The following is a 21,952-nucleotide window of genomic DNA, read 5'->3' as shown; positions in this document are numbered from 1 at the left end:
CATGCACATGACAAGCGATAACTTCTAGTTCCTCTTCCTCTGTTTTCAAAACAACTACTAACCGTCTCTGTCTCTCACATTTCCTGGGTTTTACCTTAACTTGTTGCTGTATTCAGTACATATTTCTATTTTGGAAATAGTTTACAAAAAAGTTCTTAGAAAAGAAAAGCATTCTTAGCAAAGATATGTAAAAGACTTTAAAAGGTACAAATGATGTATTTAACATCTTTATTCTGGACATACGCCTGGGCCCAGACTTTGTGACCTTTCTCAAAGGGTATGTGCATCATGAGCCCTCCCTGCCACTCACACAGCAGCTGGTGAAAATGCCCTTGACTGCCCACCCTGAGGCACTGCGGTGCTATGGATGCAGCTGTTTAAAGACTTCTGCATGTGGTTGGGTAAGCCATGCCCTTGCCAATGACATAGTTGTTTATTACAACTTAGCTCAATAAATATGAAAATGACAAAATAAAAATAGAAAGTTGTATGGGTCACTTAGACCTGTTAGAGGCAATGATAGCACCCCAATAAGATGGCATGAAAGTGAGATAACACAGGTACGACAAAAGAAACTAAAAACTATGCACTCAGTAGTTGCCTTAATCTTTAGTGCCTCCAGTGATCTCAAAACACTCAACAAGTCATAAAACAGCAAGACAACTGGTAAAAAAAAAAAAAAAAAAAAAGTATTGAGCATACTACATGTCTTGAAAGGACTTTTCTGTGTGATAAAAAAAAAGTACACTAAAGGTGGCACAAGCTAAAAATAAAAAAGATCAAAAGCATGTTGAGATAGGATTTGTCTTATCAATGCATGTGCCTGCCCTTGACTGACCCGCCTGAGGCTTTAACATAGGCATGGCCTGCTGAGCAGAGGGGATGCTGCGAGTCTATTCTTAAGGAACAGATGCCAGGGCAGGACAGCTGTTCATTTGGCATCCATCTAAAGCCAACTGGATGGACCCTCGACAAGGAACAAAAACATCAACATGTGCTATTAAACCCACTGCCCTAAACAGGACACAGCACTGGGTAAAGACAACATGTTCCAACAACTGATTCAGTCTGAGGAAAAGGTTGAAGGTATTGTAAAGTAGCAATATTTGCAACGCTCATTGTGAGAGAGTCGGATTTCTCTTGCCTAGTCTGACTAGAACACATGAATCAGGATTGCCTAAACCCATGGAAACCCGGGAGATTCGATTTAAGGGGTGCGATCCGACTTTCCTCTGAGCCAATCAGCGACCTGCCTGGGCCGATTGAAGTCAGATTAAAGCAGCAGCATCGTTGAATCAAAGTGCATTGGACTGGCCCAGAGTAACTGTGCATGTTGTCCCTGCCCCGGAAACCGTCAGGCTGCCGAAAGGAACGCGAACACAACGTCAAAAAACATTGTGTTAGCTACGTCAACAGGACTACAGTGCAGTGTGCTACAAGTTTTTTGTTTTTTTTTCCAGGCGAATGACGGGGGAGCTAACTTCAGTGGCTGGATCAGCACCGAGAATGTATGTTGAGCCATGAGAGCTACAGCTAGCTCTGATCGATCATATGAAAACTAGAAATAAGCACCAATAAAGTCCCTAAAACCATCAGCTACATATAAAGGGGCCTTTTAAATTGTGTTGTGCTTGTTAAATGTATAGCTTATTCCACACTCTTCATCAACATAGAGCCGTAGCATAGCATAGCATAGTATCATATCAGTGCTAAGTGGCCTCTGTTTAAGAGTTTGGGGCGAATTTTAGCTTGAACACTGGGGTGGACCCTGGCGTAGACAATGGGTGCATTGGACATCGCAATAAACCCCAAAACAGCAGTTAACTCTCAACACACCTCGGGCTAATCGAGGCTTATTGTTTGCTGACAACAAACATGAGTCAAAGGTCAACCAGAAATGGTGTCATCAACCCCCTGCCCCCTGCTGGCTGGAAGTTGCACCGCTCCCCTACTGCTCCCAAAGGACATTCGGATAAGTGGCTGGCTCTTTCAGAAAAAGGGATTACAGTGGAATCTTTAGCCTAGTCGGACTAGCCTTCACTTGTAAATGTAGTGAGTGACACAAAGCTGAATGAAAGTACTTACCCTGAAATGACTGCTTGGCTCTCTCCACAAGTTCTTCTATGGGATAGCTGGCTAGATCTCCTCTGGCGTGTTTCGTCTTACAGTAGGTGCAAGCGTTCAGACAGCTAAACAAGCAGAGACAACAGGGGGAAGAAAATCAGACTTGGTATGTACATATGATGAAATGCTTTGTAGCTAGGTTAATTTTGCAGATACAGCCAAAGATTTGTCACTTATAATAAATTGAGATAAGGCTACCACTCTAGTATCACTAATATAAATGGCTCCACTGTTTAAATGTGAATTTCAAAAACACAAGATGGAATAAAGTTGTTCTGCCCAACCTCTCAATAATGGTAAAAGGTCAACTTTTTTTTGTTAAGATAGAAAAACAACAAATTAGAATGAAAGCAATAAACATACTGTATATCTCTTTATTTAATCTACGGCAGTGAATTCCCCTATTACAAGGCAACAACTTGTACTTTGCAAATTACTACTAAAGTCTTTTTTTAAATCTTTTTTCAATTTTGCCCGTGCACTTTTTGTGCATTGTTACAAAGTTTCACTAGTTTAAACTTTAAGACGGTTTTCTTATCTGTCAGAAACATGTCAAATCATCTCTACAGAAAGTCCCGTTCCTCCTCCGTAACTGCCCTCAGAAGGCCGCAGTGCTCCAATATATATCTTCATTATCAATTTGAAATACAACCTACGGCCTGGGGCATTTTTTATGTTACCCTGGAAAAGAAAAGCTGAATACGAAAATGGAATTTACAGCATCCATCTATCCATCTATTGGGCCATCTTTCCCCTCTAAGGGTATTGCCTATCCCGGCTGAGGGCACTAGAGATGGCAGCTAGGTCACGGAGCTCGGTGTGGAGAAAACACGGACAGATGGGGCCCTCTCGTGCGCGCCCACACACACGCACGCACCACCAGGGGGTCCATCCATCTTAATGTGATCAGGCCCAGCTGAGTGGATCACACCAACATTAATCTCAAGAGACAGTCAGTGGCCCCGGCTCCGATTTGTGCAGGGGATGAGTGGTGTGTGTGCGTGGGTGTCTGCAACAACTACGTGTGTGTGTGTATTTTTGTGTGTGTACACAAGCACTGTATGCGGTGGAGCATTTGTCCAGTATCACAACATCGCATTAGCAGTTTCGACCTGTCCGTCACCAGAAATGGGCCACGACAACTAGTCAGCAACCGCAGACAAGTCGAGAGTGAAGAGGAGCACTGGAATTTGTTGACAGAGATGAGCATGTGCCTGTAAAGAATAAACCAACCACAAAGATTTTTTTTTTTTCTGGTTTGATTCCAGATGGTTCTTTCCTTAACGTGGTGGAGGGGTTTGAGCGCCCGACTGATCCTGGAAGCTATGTTGTCGGGGGCTTCGTGCCCCTGGTAGGGTCTCCCAGGTCCTAGGTGACGGGTCAGACAATGTGAAATGTAGTTTTGAAAAAAGGTAACAGAGGTCACTAAACTATGAAACTGCGTGACTGCAAACTCAAACAATTTGGAAAAATCTAAAAACAAGGTTGCCAAGTTGCAAATACGGATATTTAGAGCAGGTAATTTGAGCTATGAGATGATCTTGTCAAGTGAAGGTGTATAGACCTGGAAACATGGAGGAACTTTAAGTCCTTGCTGGGGCCACAACTAAAGTAACTCCCCGGCTGTGCACGTCCCAGAGCCACTGGAATCAACTCTACATTGAGACAAATAGAGACGCTTTGCTCACTTTTATCCAAAATATGCCAAAATATGATCTGGCTCTGACTGTCGTCTGCTAGACACAGTGAAGAGTGAGTTCAAATCAGTCTCTGGTCAATGAAGCTGCATCAAGTGTGTGTTTCATTTGGCGACTGTCAAGAACATGGCCCACACAAGAACTGAGATAGCTCACAGGGGTAACAGGGAAAACCTGTTTTACTCAACTTAAGGAAATGCCCAGGCCATGGGAGAAGGACATGGATGGGGGAAGGAGTTTTGGCAGAGTGAAAGAGAAAGTGACAGAATTGGGTAGGTTCCGACTGGCGTTTGCTTTATTGACAGACACGAACTTCACTGAGATGCGGGGCACTACCATTTGTGAGAAACAGGGGAGGTGTGCAATAAAAGAAAAGTCTTAGATGGACACAATCAATTATTATGAGCTATTGAGCGGATTTCATAAACAAAATTACAAACAGTTAATAATATTAAAAACAATAGACGAAATAATATAGCGGTCTCCTTCATTATTGTGTTTTATCTTGAAAGAAATGTTCATGGGAAAAAGAAAATAAGCGTGTTGTGACAAAGGTTTTCCAAACCCATTATGAATCAGAGTCTCCTCCCCTACTTTTGTCTCATCCTTGTTTAGCAGAGTTAATTAAACCACAGAGGTGGCAGTTGTACCTGACAACAGTATAGTTCATCAATATCAATAGCTGCTGCCTTATCTGTCCCTGGTGTGGCCGTGTGAGCTTCAAACAGGGACAATTGTACAGAGCAGCCTTGGAAATGCAAAAGAAAGCAGAGCCCAGAGGTTTTCCATACATTTGTAAGGCTGCACACATAGGCTCGCACTGTTTGGTCCCATTGGAGAAGGTCCCTTGTTCAACATCTTAAGAGGCGCAGATTGAGAGCGAGTTTGAGGCTTTTCTCAATAATAGGCATTTAGGGTCTAGACTATAATTAGAAAAATGCCCTCCGCACATAGAAGCCAGCCAATGTGCATCGACTTTGTGCTGCGTGTGTTCTTGGGGATTTGTTATGTACCGACCTGAAGACGCAATTATAGAAAACAAAGCTTAACCTCAACTTTAAACAAATTGTAAACTGCCGCTAATACTCTTCTTATGGTTGAGGAAGCAGACAATGCTGAAAGTGATTAAACATCAGCAAAGCCTAACACTGTACATATAAAGTCATTGCAAAGTCAAAGTGGAGGTTGATAATGTGGAGTTGACAAATAAAAGTAGAACAATATGAACAAAGGGGACAGAGAACCCACTTAATGACTGGCATGGTTGTTGATGATCAGAGGAGAGCAGTATAGTGTGTCCTAATGCAGCTGGGACCAGGCCACTGTGGACCTCTCAATCCAGCCTTTGTATCTGACCCTTGAGTTCTGCAATTGAGTTTCCAGCCGAACTGCTTTGTGTCTTTTCGAAGATTTGTCACATGTCGGCTTCATAATGCTATATCTAGCACAGTGACTTCTTGTTTTGACTGTGGTTAAAGCACATGAGCTTGTTTATGCATGTGAAACCACAACTACATAAGAACTTGCGTGTTTTCCCAGCTCCTTGTTTTGACTCTGACTGGACCCTGAGACAGTGTTGCTTTTATATCACTCATTTGTAATAATAGAAGTTAGTTACAATTATATAAGCATGTAACCGTGTGCAAAATTCCAAACAATTAAGTGTCATACTTGACACACGTTGCCTTGTAGCCTATTCATCACTGACATCTGGAATAGCACAATACCTTGTATTTGAAGAGGGGCACAATGATACAGTGATATATCAATAATATTAATATATGAATATATTGCACGTGAAAATATGCACTTTGATAATTTCACAAGGCCACAGCGAAGAATACTCAAGGAGGTAAAAAAAGAACCCTAGAGTGTCAGCTAAAGACTTAAAGAAATCACTGGCACATGCCAACATCTCTGTTGACACTCCTACAATACGTAAAACATTGAACAAGAATGGGGTTCATGGGAGAGTGACACGGGGGAAGCCATTGCTGTCTAAAAACATTGCTGCACATTTGAACTTTGCAAAAGAGCACGTGGATGCTCTATAGCTCCACTGACAAAATATTCTGTGGACTGATAAAAGCAAAGTTGAATTGTCTGGACGGAACACACGTCGTCATGTGTGAAGGAAAAATGGAACAGCACAACAACATCAAAACCATTATGGTGTGGGGCTGCTTTGCTGCCTCAGGGCCTGGACAACTTGCTATCATCAATGCAAAAAATAATTTGATCAAGATATTTTATGGAAAAAAATGAGGCAATCTGTCCAGCAGCTGAAGCTCAACAGCGGATGAGTGCTGTAACAAGACTATGACCCATAGCACAAAAGCAAAGTCAAAGTCCTGACCTAAACCTGATTAAGATGCTGTGACATGACCTCAAGAAAACTGTTCACAACAGACATCCCAGGAATCTCACTGAACTGCAACAGTTTTGTAAAGAGGAGAGATCCAAGATTCATCCTGCACGTCTAGCCAGCTATTGAATCCAAGGGTGTACTCACTTATTCCTCCCTGTCCTGTGAATGTTATGGCCAATATGACAACATGTAATTGTTTGAGAAGTACTAGTTTACGGAGACACTGTCCATTGTTGTGATTTTAATAAAGATCAGAACACATTTTATGACCAATTTAGGCAGAAATGTAAGAAATACTCCTCCCACTGTATTGCCGTATTATTTAGTTGTATTTTCAAACATGACTCTGGTTTAAATTAATCAAAACTACACTTTATTACGTTTATTTTAGTTGGCTATTATTAGATAAGCAATTTAGTCACATACAATGTCATTGCTTGGTTTGATTCACTCACTCACTCTCCCTCACCACAACACTGTCAGTAATATCGGCACAATCAGCAGCTAAATTACAGGTCAAGAGCAGCAGTAACTCTCTACCATCTTTAACACTAGAGTCCTGAGAAGAGGCACCCATATCTCCACCGACGCCTCACATCTCCCTGCACTTTCACTACACCCTGCTACATTCAGGTTAAGGTCCCTCCCACTGAGGACAAAGAGGGTCACCTCCAGCTTCCTCCCACCTCGATTGGCCTGTTAAATGGCTGATTGCTACACTCTACTGTAGCTTCGACCATTACTTTAGGTCTATTGTATTTTATTTATTTATAATGGGCACTTGACATGTTAAATCATAACATATGAATGTACTTGTACATTTTAATGCTGCACTGGCGCTTTGTGTGCATATTAAGTTCATAACGGAAAATTAAAGGGAATTTGATTGATCTGACTGCCAGATCAGACTAACTAAGACTTGATTTATTGAGCTACAATTTGAGGGCATTTATATTTGGGAAACAAACATCTTTAAGTACGATGATCTGTTGTGATTTTGCTGCTTCCATTTGTCTTTGTGGACACATGTTTGCTAGAGACACACTGCGGCTAATTCACTTACACTGGAGATCTGAAGTGTAATGCCTTTTAATGAGACAAAATCTTATTTTGACCAAGAAGACGCATCAATCTTTTGGATTTGTGGCTAATGCAGAGCCTCCTGGTGAGCGCATGTGGGGGGAAGAGCATGTTAAGAGTGCATCCGCGTGCGTGATACAGGCATGTTTTTGTGTGTTAAGCAGTGGGAAAGAGAGGAATGGAATAATATGTTCAGACCAGTGGAGCTGAAAACTACCCATACATAGATTTGATAAACAGCGGGAAGGCCAGTGTTGCACAGAGAGGTGTGTGGCTCTCTGCATATGATTGTGTTTGTGTAGAGGATAACATTGAAAAAAAGGCAATAGGAATCCTTTTGTGGAGTGGCGTGATGGAGTCTAAATAAAAAGGCTGTGTGTGTGTGTATATTGTGCATTGATGCATCTTCCAATCCGCCGTGCATATGGACGTGATCAGAAAGCCTTGTGTCAGAGCACTCGTCTCTCGCAGCACTATCATTGACTTCTCTTTGTTCAAGCTATATTTGATGTTGACTGCAATGAACATAACATGAGATGGGATCACTGAACAACAATAAACAGCATAAAAGTCATGCACACACCCGGTACAACTTCTCATTTGTGGCTTTATTCTATTACATGGCAATAACAGGGCTCCCTATGAACATTTTCAAATTATAAAGTAAATAAAACAATCTTTTGATTAGCCATTTTGCATGCGGGGGTAAGCATATGCATTATTGTAGGACACAAGCCCAAACCTGGATAAATGTAGAGGGTTCCAATTAGCCAATTAAATAGGTATATTAATGCAGGCAGGCATATAGCTTTCTATTGAAGCTGAATGGCAAAAAGGAGTGTAACTTTTCACAGTATTGTGAAGGTTAAAGTTACTTTGGTCAAAATATTTATTGTTTTAGCTAAACTATTGCGAGCCCAAATATTATTTTCCAAGCAGAAAAAAATGACATTTAGAATTTGTTATAGGCGCGCACAAAAGAAACACAAAAGTCTGAAAGACCTGAGGCTTCTCTTTGACTGAAAGCAAACATATTCAAAACCAACACAAACACGGCGCACAAACACGCAGCCTTTGACTCCAGAGGCCAGTTGACACAGTCTGCACATGTCCCCGAGTTTAGTTACAATGATGAGATGGGTTCGCAAGACTCAAGGATTTGGCTCAGATAAAAGGCCTGAAAAAAAACGCAACCTTATCTTAACCAAGAATACAAACAGAAAATTAATGTCATTCAGCTTGTTTAAAGAAACCAAGCCAATGCCGGACAATGGCATCAGTCTGTATTCACTGCAGCTCAATGGTCAGATTAAATTGCCTTTCCTTCAAGTAGACAAATATGCTACTATTCAAGTCGGAAGGTGAAATACACAACAGCAGTGTGAATTGAAGCCGGACTAAAGCGAAAATTACTACAGTGGCTCCAAGGTTGAACTTTAGATTTTGTAGATATTTGAGGCCAGCAACTTGGAGCACAATCAGTTTTACACTGTATTATTCAAAGCCAGAAAGGCCCAAAATGTTCCAATGCCAATTCCTTTCGTACAGTTTAAAAAGCAGCCTCACACAGTAATATACAATACGATCCCAATTACACAGCTGAAGAATAGAGCAAACAGAAACCTTTACACTAACAAAAGACGTCCCTCAAAGTCTCTCTACACTAAAGTTTCTAAGGCTACAATCAGGCTGCAGGTCAAAATGCACAGTTGTTCAAGGTCTTATTAAATGCAACTTGTATGTGATCTATTGTCTGAATGGAAAACATCTTGAAGGTGTCACGAATGCGCAGTAAAGGTCACAGCATAACAAGCAGTGCAGTGTTTGCGAAAGAAGAAATGGATTGATAATACAGCGCCGCAAATCTGGCAACATTAAAGTTGTTTTGGTAAGCCAACAAAGCCATTTACAATCTAATCATCTGAAGAAGGAAGAGGGCCATACGTTTTGTGGAGTTGTGGCAATGACATCTGTACAGACAGCAGTGGATAGTGGGCGACTTCATTCATAACATAACATGATGGTTCCTTCTCAGGTTCATCTATACTATATAGTGCTATAAAATGTTGAAAGAATAAATGTCTTTCTTGTTTGTTTAAAGCAATAGGCCACCGTTTTTCCATACTGAGATATGTTCTTACCTGAGCTTAGATGACTTGATGCATACCTGTCTGGTCTTTGTGCGTGCCCTCAGTCACAAAAAAAGACCAAAGATGTTGTAGCTTTTAGCCTCTCCTCCGCTCCTCTACGGTTACACTCCGCGGAGTAACATCTTCACTCCTATAGAATTCTATACGCAAGTGCTAAGGTGTTATTACGCCATACAATATAGCACCCAGAAACGTGAGCAAATGAGACATCATCATAAACCATAACTGTTGAATAAATGTGAAGACGTTGTAGTTGTTTTTTCCTTTTCTTTTTCAAATTCCTCAGCTCAAACAGCAACGGTTCACACAAACAGAAGGAAACCGTAGCAAAAGCACAAGTTTAATGACCCGTTTTCACTCAATGGCCGTAAATTCCCGCTTTATGATGCCCCACTATCACAAATAAAAGCACTCACAAAGGGGCTTTTACTGCTGCGGAAAGACACCCATACAAATATAGATATAGGCAGAAAGAGTAGCAGCCATTAGTGTAGCCTTGGGCAGCACATACCAGCGTGCTTCCCTAATACCATTAAGTGTGTTAAAAAAGAGAAACTAAACACTGCATTTGATTCTTTCTTTATCCAACTGTGGGAATAGATAAAAATGAACAGAGCTTAGACATTCCCATGAAGTGTCTCTATCTGAAGAACAACAGTCATACAGTAGCAGTTTCATTCAAAAGGACGAGACATGTTTTTCACACATGGATTGACCACCACAGAGTCCAGATCTTAACCCCCTTGAGAATCTTTGGGATGTGCTGGAGACAGCTTTATGCAGTGGTCACACTCTCCTATCGTCAATACAAGATCTTGGGGGGATAAAATTAAAGCAACACTGGATCTTTTGACATTGCAGAAGCTTATTGCAACAATGCTACAGCAAATGCGTGCCGTAATCTCATCTAAAGGCGGTCCAACCAAATATTACAGCAAGTGACCTTTTTATTGGGTCAGCATTAGTAAACAATGGACCGCTTTGAGTGTTCATTTGTGAAAAGGAGCAGTACATAGCGATCTAAAGATAACTAATAGAATTTGGAAGGGCACCACTTGGCCCTTTAGAAAATGTAAATAAATCTCTCAAGATCAAACAGTTTTGTTCTGACGCAAAGACAGTTTAAGGAACAACTGCTACAGATGTGAGACAGAGGGACCATAGTGTTCTCTGTCACCAAATGCCACAGATGATGTCAATCGCAAGTCAGAAGAACACCCATGTAAAAGCAACACAAAGACTCCATTCTCCAAAACAAGGGCTGACAGACAAAAAGACTGACATGAGAGCATTAACCACAACCGGCCATATTCACAGCACAAGTGATAATTTAGAAAAAAAAGTCCACGTTAAGCATGGATTATTCGCAACAAGGCGGCATTATTGGGAGATTTGTCAACAGTCAGTTCACCCTGTCAAAGTATTTGCGTAATCCGCCGGTCTGCGAAAGGCTTCAAATAAACACAGTACAAACAAAAGGATTTAGACAGTGCCCAGACTGAACCACTGCAAAAACAACTGGATCAGATAGGCACTCCCTGCTGTAGGAGGCCTCTAATCATCACTCACATGCTATGTATGATGGTCAAATATTTTCTCACCAGCTATTAATCCAGATTTAGTCGGGTTTTTTTTTAAAACACACTTTTTTCAGGCTTTTTTGGACACATTGTTGTACAACTTAAAATGATGTATGTCTATAAAATACTGATAGGAGGAAGTAAATCAGTTCCTCTAGCTGCAACACAGTGAACTGTTCAAGATAGCCCTTATCATGAATGCTAAACCGAGCCCGGAGGAGAGTTTGACCACGGACAAAATCACAACAAGCTTGTAGAAAGTTTCTGGACTTCAAAACACTGAGGATCTTCATAACTCTGTGTGACATATCGGATACAGTTTGAATGTGTTAACCTCTGAACCCCTGCCTTGAACCAAATCTACAAAACTCATCTAAACGGATAATCTATCTCGCGTTTCTGCCGTATAGTCATTTTTATTTATTTTTTTCATCACTTTTTTTTGTCTCTTGTTGCATTTTTGGCGCTTTCTTCAAGAAGTGTCTAGATTTGGGTAAAACCAAACTGAAAAAAATGCGACTAAATTCTATGTAGAAATACAGTAACATGTATGAAAAACAGAAAGTAAGTCCTGAGCTGCTGTGACTCTGGTTGTAGGCCAGCCAGACCAGCATGTTTTTAGTGATAGGGTACCAGAGTACCCGGAGGAAACCTACGCTGACACAGGGAGAACATGCAAACTCCACACAGAAAGACCCCTTCCGGTCAGAGATCAATCCCAGAGCACTAACTACTCGGCCACCATGATACCATGATGAGGATGTAACATTTTAACATAGTTAAACACTCATAAAAGTGTCGATGTTGAAAAAAAATCTCTCCAACATTAAAATCTGTTCATTACTAGGTTGAAATGGAGAACAAGTTAAGCTGAACAACTGCATGTTTAGTGAATTGTTCAGATTTGGATACCTGTATCGTAGGCTAAGAGGCTTTTGTGTGAAACGAATAGAGATTGAGAAGTCTAAAGCCATATACATCTAAGACATTGTAACCACCTATTTTTGTATTAATGACAGGTAATGTGTCTGTATTCTGTAATTTAGTTGGATTTGTAATTTAGTGCATGTAAGCGCAAGAATAGTAGGGGGCTATGTTACAAGAACAAGCCTGTTAGATACACTGCAGTTTAACCCTAAAGTCCGAGCGTTCACTAATGGCAAATCCAATTAAATGCTGAAAATGCAGTGCATTAAACAGACAAGGCCTGACGCAGACATAATGGCCGTGTAATGCCTTGCAATTATACATGATGAGGAGTTAGAACATGAGCCTATTAGCTAACTAAAAAGCTCTTAGTTCAATCTTGTAGCATATAGCTTGGTACAAAAGAACCACTGTGACTTTAACTTAGGTCCCAGGAAAATAATGCTGTGGACCTTAAAGATGTCCCGGGACAATGATTGATGGATTATCATCAGCAGAGGCCTACAGCGCGCTGAAATTAGTCTGCTGTAACCCTTTTAACTAGCCTACAGAGAGTACAGGTCAGTGGAGGCGCACACATCTGTAAACAACATAAAATTAGCCCATAAAGTGTATCCCCACATTATGTATCTGTAAACATCAGTCATGTGCTGTTTCATAGGATTCATCAAAACTGGTGTAATACGGCTCTAGTGGAACAAGCAAAGGTTATTAAAATTTCAACTGCGGTTAACATTGTGAGGAAAGAAATAGGTGCACAGTTATTGAGAGCAAAATAATTTTTAACTGTGATTTTCCATTAGAAGTTCTTTGAAAACGTGTGCAATTAGATATTTTAGTCAACATTCAGTTTGCGTTGCACATTTTAAAAACATTCGGGAGCATTCAGTGAAACCATGAAGCAAATTCAAATCTACATACAAATAAAAGCCCCGTTTTGGGATCCGTTTATTTATTTATTGGACTTTTATTTAACCGATGAAGAACCGACTTTCATTTACAACAACAACGAAGAATAAAAGAATAGTCTTTAGATGTGGAAGATGTCACTTTACAATGGGAAAGAACTTATATTTTGAAAAATAAAGGGGATTTGAAATGGGGTTGGAAGCTTTTTCTTCTGTACAGTAAATGAAAGGATTGGATCTGTCAGAAAGTGTAGAGAGGACATACCGCGCCTGGGCAAGAGTAATTGTACAATTACTGCAAGAGGGATTGTTTTTTTCCTCTTCTGTTTGGATCCTTGACTTATTGTTTGTTTTTACTGCAGTTCTTATATTAAGAAACGCTATTCATTTGCTTTTGCTATTAATTTCAGACAACTTCATCTTACCCAGTGTTGATGGAGATGATTTCAATGAGGGGGTTTTTCCTAATCTTGGGCAGGTCCAGTCTGGCCCCTCCAAGCCTTCGGCCTCCATCTTTCTTCTGACCCAGCAGACGAACCGAATGCCCTGTAAACAACAACACGCACAATTAGAATATCAACCGACAAGATCACGTCGCAATGGAGCATTACGAGGTAAACAAGGATGAGGATTTGGGTAAAATCAAACAAAGTACTTGCAAGTAAAGGACATTTACATATGCCGTTTCACCACAAAACAAATGTGGCCGCATTTGGCATTCAAATAACACCATTAAGCTTCAAGCGTCAACTTTGTTTTGATTTTCTTTCGTTTGGTTTGCACTTTATGTTTTGAAGTTTTCAGCAGAGGTCAGCAGCTGGTCCAAGGACACAAGGTTTTTATTTTATCGATCTTTTCATTTTTATTTCTTCAAATTAGCCAGTATGAATGCATCTAATGGTTATTATTAGGCACTGGTGGCTGTTTCGGTTGCTTTTCAGTTTGATTGAATTTTGTATTGTCAGTAAAAGTTACGTGAAACAGTCTTTTTTTTTAAGAAACACCTGACAAGGCATCAAGGCGCACTGGTTTGAAAATCACTACAATAAGATCTTTGTGTGATGCAAGTTTAGATTCAGGCTCGTGTCGTGGACCTCTGAGCAGTACTCTATTTTAAATCTTGACAGAGATGCCACTCTTCGCTGTAGAAATCCAATACAGTTGTGGCTTTTCTTTAACCGTTTAGCAGGTTGTGGACCTCTAAAGCTGGTGTGTGCGAGATGAGGGTGCTGAGGGATGGAATTGTCTTCCTGTTTTCATCCGCTTTGCACTGGTCTCTTGGGAAGGTGGGCTCAGGGCAGGAAGCGGGGCTATCAATTGGTAGATAAAAATGACAATCTGCCCCAGAGGACGACACCGAGCCAATCAGTGAGGCGTGACTGCTCGCAATAACCTATATGAGCACAGAAATTAAAAGAAAAAAAAACAAAAACTTCCTACATGGACAAAACTGGCTATGAAAAATCAGCATGTAAAATATAAATTCGACACAATAGGTAGTGAGGATTCAGGATTCATCGGTTCTTTCCCTTAAAAACACACATAGACAATAAATCCCTCCACTCAGTCATAACAGCCCATTAAAACACAGTAAAGAAAAGTGGGGGGAAGTTTGATAGGAAGGTGTATGGATGGATGGTCAGGCGATAAAAAAAAAAATACATCAAAAATGAAAGATGTATAGGATGACCAGATGGATGGCTGGATGAAAGAGGCAGGGAGCTAAAAGGATGACCCGGTGACCTGCGTGTGATATCTCATAAGTGCTGGGGTCTGCCTGTGCTCCCGCTCTGATTGTAAAGCAGCGGGCAGGACCTGAAGGGGGGGAGGGCGAGCAACCGACAGGACGACCGCCACTACAGGGGTGTAACACGGACGCTTTTTGTTCTGCAAGCGCACTTGGCAAGAAGGCGATGTGCCACGACGGCCAAAACGCAACAGCCAAATGTCAGTCCAATCAATTCCACTGATCGAGTGCGCGAGTTGGCGAGTTGCAGTACGATCGTTCAGCGCAGTGCCAGCCATGCATGAAGCATTGATATTTGGCATGGTCTCAGTCGCAGAAAGGCAACTTAAAAAAGAATACATTTCCACAAGTGTATTGGTATATTTACTCTTTTAGCTCTTTCTGCTTTTCTTTAAAATATAAAAGAATGTAAACTGAAGCGCTTGTCAAAAAAATTCTGTCTTAAAAGGATGTTTCAGGATTTTTGACATAGGGCCTCATTTCCTTGTTATCCAGAGTGTTGTTGATTTCTGGAGATTTTTTAAAATTCATGCAGTCCTTGCATTTGAAGAGTTTAGTGGCGCTAGGCTAGTGCTAGGCTAGCGCATGTCTATGGACTCTAGTAGCCTGCATTAAAAACAGTCTGACCCAAGCACAGTGCTCCTGCGGCAAATCACTTTTAACACCAGACTACTGATACAAATGTCTGTGTTGACTGAATAATTGTTTAAATATAGCCATTTTGCATTTAAAATAACTTATACTATTACTACACATGGAATTCACAAAGGAGCTTTCTACAAATCAGATATGGCAACGTTTGGAGGACTACCCGATGATTTTTAAGAGTTTTTAATGCAGGCTACTAGTTACCATAGACATGCGCTAGCCTAGCACTAGCCTCGCACCACTAAACTCTTCAAATATAAGAACTGCAAGAATTTAAAGAAAACTCTCCAGAAATCAACAACACTCTGGATAACTATGAAATGAGGCCCTATGACAAAAATCATATCAATTTAAATAACTAGCACAAAGAATCTTATGACTGAAGGACGAGAGCAAAACAACACTGAGAATTATCCTGTGTCCATTTAACCATTTCTATATGAAATGTCCTCGTCTCCAGTTGAACTCTCACACACACCACTTCTCTGTGTTTATCTTTATGAAATAAGGATCAGAAGGTTATATTGACGCTGTGCAGCCTCTGATCTTTGGATAACTAGATACATTAGTATGTCTAACCTTTTCCAGAGATATGTTTGACACATTGAATCTATATTGTTTCTGCAGATAAAAGAATACTAGGTGAGACGGTTTCATCCACAGGCCATTATCACAGTGAACAGAGATCAATACGAAAGATCGAAATGCCTCCATGAAAGGTATATCTTGTGTTAAATGTTCGGTCTTTCGGTCGCAAGCAACAATAAACTCTTTGAAAGGCCCGAAAAAATAATTAAGATTTGTTAATACTTGCATGAAAGCCTGCATGCACTTGAGTTAAAAAATTACACAGTGGGACTATTTTTTTTTCACACAGGAAATCAAACATCTGGCAGGGTTTGAAATATAATTGGAAGCTGATTTGAGAAAGCAAATGTGTTGTTACTACAGCAACAGTAACACCAACCGATCGACAGATGTTGCACAGAGACAAAACACAGATAACGGGTGTCGCTGCTGCAATGAATGTGTGATTTGGAAGTGTAACATAACGTTTGCTCAGCACCGCCGTCTCTGATAACTCAAGGATAAACAGGTAGCATTTTACAACAGGTAGTAACTCCAGCTTTATGTGCAAGACAATGGGATGATTACATAGAGCTTTGCAGCACTGCCACATTGCTTACACCGTTAGACTCAGGATCCCAAACGTACAGATACTCACATTTCAAGAAACAAGCTAATAGAGGCACGTGGAAAACAGACCTGCAAGCACTTTTTTTTTTTTTTGTGCAGCTCAGAACCATGTCTATTAGCAGTTCATTGCAGTAAGTATTTTAGTAGCCATTACAAAAGGCAAATCCCGGGGCTTTAAGGTTTATGCCCAAGCCTCAGAGCTGAAATAACAGCTCTCAGTTTATACGAGGTCATAAAGAACTGTAATGATACTGGGGAAATTAGTTTCTACGAAGGGGCCGAAGAGGCTAGAGCGGCAAGAAGTCGAGCGGGAACAGTATTTGAGACTGAAAGGGGGCTGAGATTGTACAATACAGAGAAATGAGAAGCCACGAGAGAAGAGGGAACCAAAAAAAAAAAAAAAAGTATTCAGTTAAAGGCAAAGTGTGAATAGTTGAGCAGGAGAAGCACGGGTTAATGGCACACAGTAAAATGAAGGCCGAGTTCAGCTGTCCTTCATTAGTGAGGCAGCACAGCAAACTAACACTCACCCACAGTCTACGGTCAATCTGTTCTTTATTAAGGAACAGCTGGGGGTGCATGACAGCTTGACTGGACACTGTCGTACTATAAACTCTCTTTGACCTTCATTAAACTGTTAAGTGTGCTGGCCGGCTTTAAATGGATGACCTAATCACAGCCATGTGAGTCTGTCTCGCAGTCAGTGAGCCGCTCAGACAAAGAAAATCACTTAGCAGCAACTTATAAAGAAGAGCAGGTAAGCCCCCAGGAAAGGTTACACTCAAATGCTCTTAAAACACAACCTCAACATGTTACTGTAGTTTCTGCCCAGCATTCTCACGCTGTTCGAAGACATGCGAGCACAGGTGGAAAGCATTGGCAAAATGGGATTGAATAGGGGATGAAAGAGAGGGCATGGTGGTCAGTTAGTGGATTACAGTCAAGTATTTAGCCAGTATCAAGTATAATGGTTGGGTAGCAGTGATTCAGTGGTTAGAGCTTTCCAAGAGTATCCAAAAGAAATGTTGGTGGTATGAACCTAGCTTCCACCGGTGCACACTACAAGGTTAAAAAGATGCTTAGATGCTAGTTATCACATTTAAAAGGCCTGATTAGACTGTGCATTTTTGTCCATATGTAATAAAACAGGACCGAAAAAAAGCTCAAACCAAAGCACTGCCAAGACGGAATTGGTGACTTTCGTAAAGTCCTGAACACTACATTTGTTGCTTTCCCTGTTTTCAAAAAGAGTCACCTGGAAGTTGGTCTGGTGTCACGCTCTATGCCAGTGGTTTGGTTTGTTTTTCTCCTGTCCCCGAGGCATGTGACTTATCGCTCTTACAAGGCAGAGACAAACTCTAACCGTTGGGAATATTGTTCCTGTTATAATGCAAACAATAAAACCCAACCCTGCTCATTAGGAGAGACACCAACCTTTTCTTTCTATGCATGAACTTTGAGTGTGAGAAAGAGATAAGGCTGCTCAATTTTTCACAGATATTGTTATTGCGATTCGATTTGCGATTTTCATATTTGATACATTTCCAGTGGGCAAAAAAGCATTTGGTCGAAATTCAAAAAGAAGTTTATGGGGAACTGACCAAATACTTTTTTGTCCCTCTGTATAATGCACAAACTGCTAAAATGATTAGTGAAGGAAGTCATGTTACTTTTAAACTCAAATTTCCCCACATTAGAACAATACACAATAATCTACTTAAACAAATATTCGGTTTAATGTAGACAGCGCCCTCTTCTGGAGGAGTTTGGCTTCCACCTTTCCCGAAGTTCAGAATACCTCGGGGGAGAAGTCACATACCGTCTATCTAAACATTTTAGAATCTGCAAAAGAGAAACATCTATCACTCAAGTACCAGACACGGAAAAAAACAAACGCCTCAGACTCTTGAGGTTAGGTTATTGCGTAGTCAACACCTTGATTGTGATTTGTTATCGATAAACCTTGCAGACCTAGTAAGTAGCTGAGCCAAACGCACTGAATAGCAGCCATGCTTTCAGCCACTGCAGCAGCGGCTACAGTAGCTTAAAAACACACAACTAGAGTAAATTAAGTAAGTAAGTGCTTAGGTAAGTGCTTTATTTGTCATTGTACAAGCATACAACCAAATAGTGGTCCGGTGTCAGTCCTGAGCCGCTGCGACTGAGCCACGCTGCCATTGTGGTCCAGCCTTCAGCATCTTTTGGGAATTTGTTTTATTCTCCAGTGAACGTCCATTAGCCAGAACAATAGAATGCATGTGTGGCTGAGCTGTGAGTCTCGCCCGGATACCTCATTGTTTGTCCCTTTTTTGTGTCCTGTAGCTCTATATACTGTATGATACCTCCACTGTGCTGCAGGTCTTGGGGCTCTTGGTGCCTTTTCAGTTTTTTTAGCTGATAAGCTAGCTTTTAATAGAGGATAATATTGTAAAAAGCCTTAGCAAAAATGCAGCACTATTATGCCACCTAAGGCCCAGAGTTGCTGAGGGTGGCAGGTGTATATGGCTGGAACTAGAGAATCACATCGCGAGATCCCCACGTTAGAAAAAGCTGAAGAAAAGTAATGGATGAGCTCGATTTGATTGTTAGTTATAGGAAACTGTACCAGGCAATAAATCATACACCTTGTCAAAAAATGGTTCAAACAGAAATGCCATCTTTGTCGCTGTTGAGCGCTGACATTATTGAAAATCAATATTTTATTAATCATACTTGTGTATAAATTTTGGATTTGAAACAAGAAGCCTGCTGGATGTGACTTATGTATTCAGCGAATAGTGGGGATAATTATTCACTCACGAGGTGATCGATACAGCGCTGTTTGTGTGTACGGGTGCCTCTGTGTGTTTTAAAATACCTTTAACAGCCTCGTCTACGACTTCCACCACTCGATCAATCTGCTGGACCTGAACACAGACACATGGGAGAGGTTTATTGATGCTGCTGTCCCTATACCCAAACCAAACTCAGATATTGACAAAGTGCAACACTGATTTAAACAGGAGGGGCTTGTAAATACACTCCAATACCGATGAATACAGACGGCGACAAGTTTTTTCCTCCATCAGGCTTAAGTGATACTGATTTCCTAAATGTCACTGAGAATCTATGTGAGAAAATACATTAAAACTGGAGGCAGAGTGACAGGAACAGCTTAAAACAGATAAATGGATAAGTAAAAGAACAAATACAGTCACAAGAGACATAAAACTCCTAATGTTGTGTGAAGTATTACTTTTAAACTGGGTCAAGAAAACTGTAGGTGTTATCTTGAACGTACTTTGAACTTGATATTGTCATAGTTCTGTAACATATTTCACTTAATGCAGGGTTATCCCGATCAGGCATGTGAGTTTTTGTGAGGATAATGTCATTTCCATTCACATTTTCCAACTCCAAACTGTGTAAATGAATGAAAATGCATATAGTCTTACTCCAACTCAGATGCCAACAAGGTTAGGCCGGACACCGGTGTGGGATAATAAATATGACTTAGTTGGACCAGTTTGGGTTGAACACGGATACAAACTCAACAACATACTGCCAGGTTTTAGAAGACACACACTCCTCAAGCAGTGGTACGGGATGAAGCTGCATCTTTCAAGAGAATCATTATTTCATGCAGGACAATGCTCTATCTCGTACATCAGAGCCCTCCGTGCATGGGTAGCCAGTCAAGGCCTTAGAAATTAAATTATGATCTGGCACCCTCCACAGCTGACCTCAACCAAGTGAGATCTGCTGGGCTTATTTAAAAGAACAGTGGGTAAATTAGTCAATACATTTTGTCTTAAGTTAGAGATTTTTTTCACTAAATTGATTTTAAAAAAAACATGCGAGATGGTTCATTTCTTGTTTTTCATTGAGTTGAATAATGCAAACCATATCACATAATAACATAAAACATAATATTTAACTTAGGTCTGAGGTTGATTATTTTGTACTGACCAAGACCACTGTTGTTGTTGCCTAATAATTCTGCACAGAGTATAGTTTATGAGGGCTGAAGCCAGAATCATTTGTAACCCCAATAAAATCACTGAGCCAGCAGACTAAAGGCATATAGAATGGTATACTGCTTAGAGACGGTTTGTGCATCTCATCTTCTGCGCATCACTGGCTCTTTCCAGGAACTGTAATCCTCTCATTACTTCTCCAGTGCTGTAGACGAGCGTCTACACATACAGGATGTGACATGTTGCCTTCAGAGTAGAGTCAGGCGCTGCAGTTTGCGTGACTGCCTGTGTACCTTGCCACAATACACTGTCATTCATTTTACTAAACTTCAGACAGAACAACACAACAGACACATGAAGCACAAAGGCGGGCACACAGGTCATTGACGTGAATGGATTCAACAGGAACCACCTTCTTCAAGCACAGCCCTTAACTAGCCGTTAGTACAATCGCTTTATACAAATTCATGACTGGTTGTTTGCATATAATTTGCATAAACCACCAACTGTCACTGTCATTGTGTTGGTTGATTGTAACTAGCAGGGACGCACAACAGCAGTGCATGCATCTGCCTGTGTTTGTTACAGCGCGTGTCTTATCATGCATGGCTCTATCAGTGTTCGAGCTGGTGCGAGTTGTTTCGATGCATAATCCAATCTACTCATGACAATGAAAGCATCGGCGGTGGTAAACTTCCCAGCTGTTTCTACTCAGCCAGAGGCGATTGCATCTACACGCCTGTTTATGTGGATGTAATTATATTACTCATACATGCTACTTCATTTGACTTGATACATTTGAATCTAATTACACAATACTATGGAATCTTTACTTAAATAGCATAATAATATTTAAGTTGAAGGATAGTTAACATTACAGTCGACCTGCAACAACATTTACCACAGTTTACACAGTTACTATAATACTGTAGTGCAAAAATAAAGAATAAACTTTAAGTACTCCTCACACAGCTACATCATGACATATAGTACACTGTACAAGACTGAATATAATTTTTGGGTCACACTTTATTTTACAGTACCTTGCTACATTGTATCTATATAACATTATGTACAATGTAATCTGCTATGTAAGAACTTGTACCTATGTAGTACATACACTTTGGAATAATGCGTAGTTGTAGTTTGAAGGTACATCATGTACCGTAATAAGATGGCTTATGGTCAGGGTCTTATATTATGTCTTATTACATTATGTACCTCCAAACTACAAACACGTTTTATTTCATTGTGTATGTAACCCATAGGTACAAGTTATTACACATTGCTACAATGTAATTGTTGCACATTACATTGTACTAAATTTAGGTAGGTACAATGTATCAAGGGTAGTGTAAAATAAAGTGTTATACTTTTTTGATTTAATAGTGTTCTCAATATTATATGTGAAGATGACCCTTTCTAAAAAGCATTTGATACAAAGGGAATTTAGAAGATTAAAAAACATTGTTCAACATTCTCTTATCAGAGTAAGAAAACCATACAGCCAATATTGATCCAAATGTTAGTATTCCAAGTACAAAAATCAAGTTTTTCAATCCCGTGTTTT

General features: G+C 40.4%; 1 protein-coding gene across 1 annotated transcript in view; it reads right to left on the bottom strand.

Annotated features, from left to right (window-relative positions):
• cdkal1 (CDK5 regulatory subunit associated protein 1-like 1) overlaps window positions 1-21,952 on the bottom strand; it is a 157,220-nt gene that overhangs the window by 100,181 nt on the left and 35,087 nt on the right. Inside the window, exons 6-8 of the mRNA XM_079562336.1 lie at window positions 19,284-19,332; window positions 13,260-13,380; window positions 2,086-2,189 (exon numbers count right to left, since the gene is read on the bottom strand). Coding sequence (XP_079418462.1) covers window positions 2,086-2,189; window positions 13,260-13,380; window positions 19,284-19,332 — 274 coding nt within the window. The remainder of the gene's footprint in view (window positions 1-2,085; window positions 2,190-13,259; window positions 13,381-19,283; window positions 19,333-21,952) is intronic.

Source organism: Gobius niger (genome assembly GCF_951799975.1).
Source record: "Gobius niger genome assembly, chromosome: 8".
NCBI classification, from domain to species: domain Eukaryota; kingdom Metazoa; phylum Chordata; class Actinopteri; order Gobiiformes; family Gobiidae; genus Gobius; species Gobius niger.
Note: the sequence above shows the minus strand (reverse complement) of the source record. Positions and strands in the feature narration are given on the sequence as shown.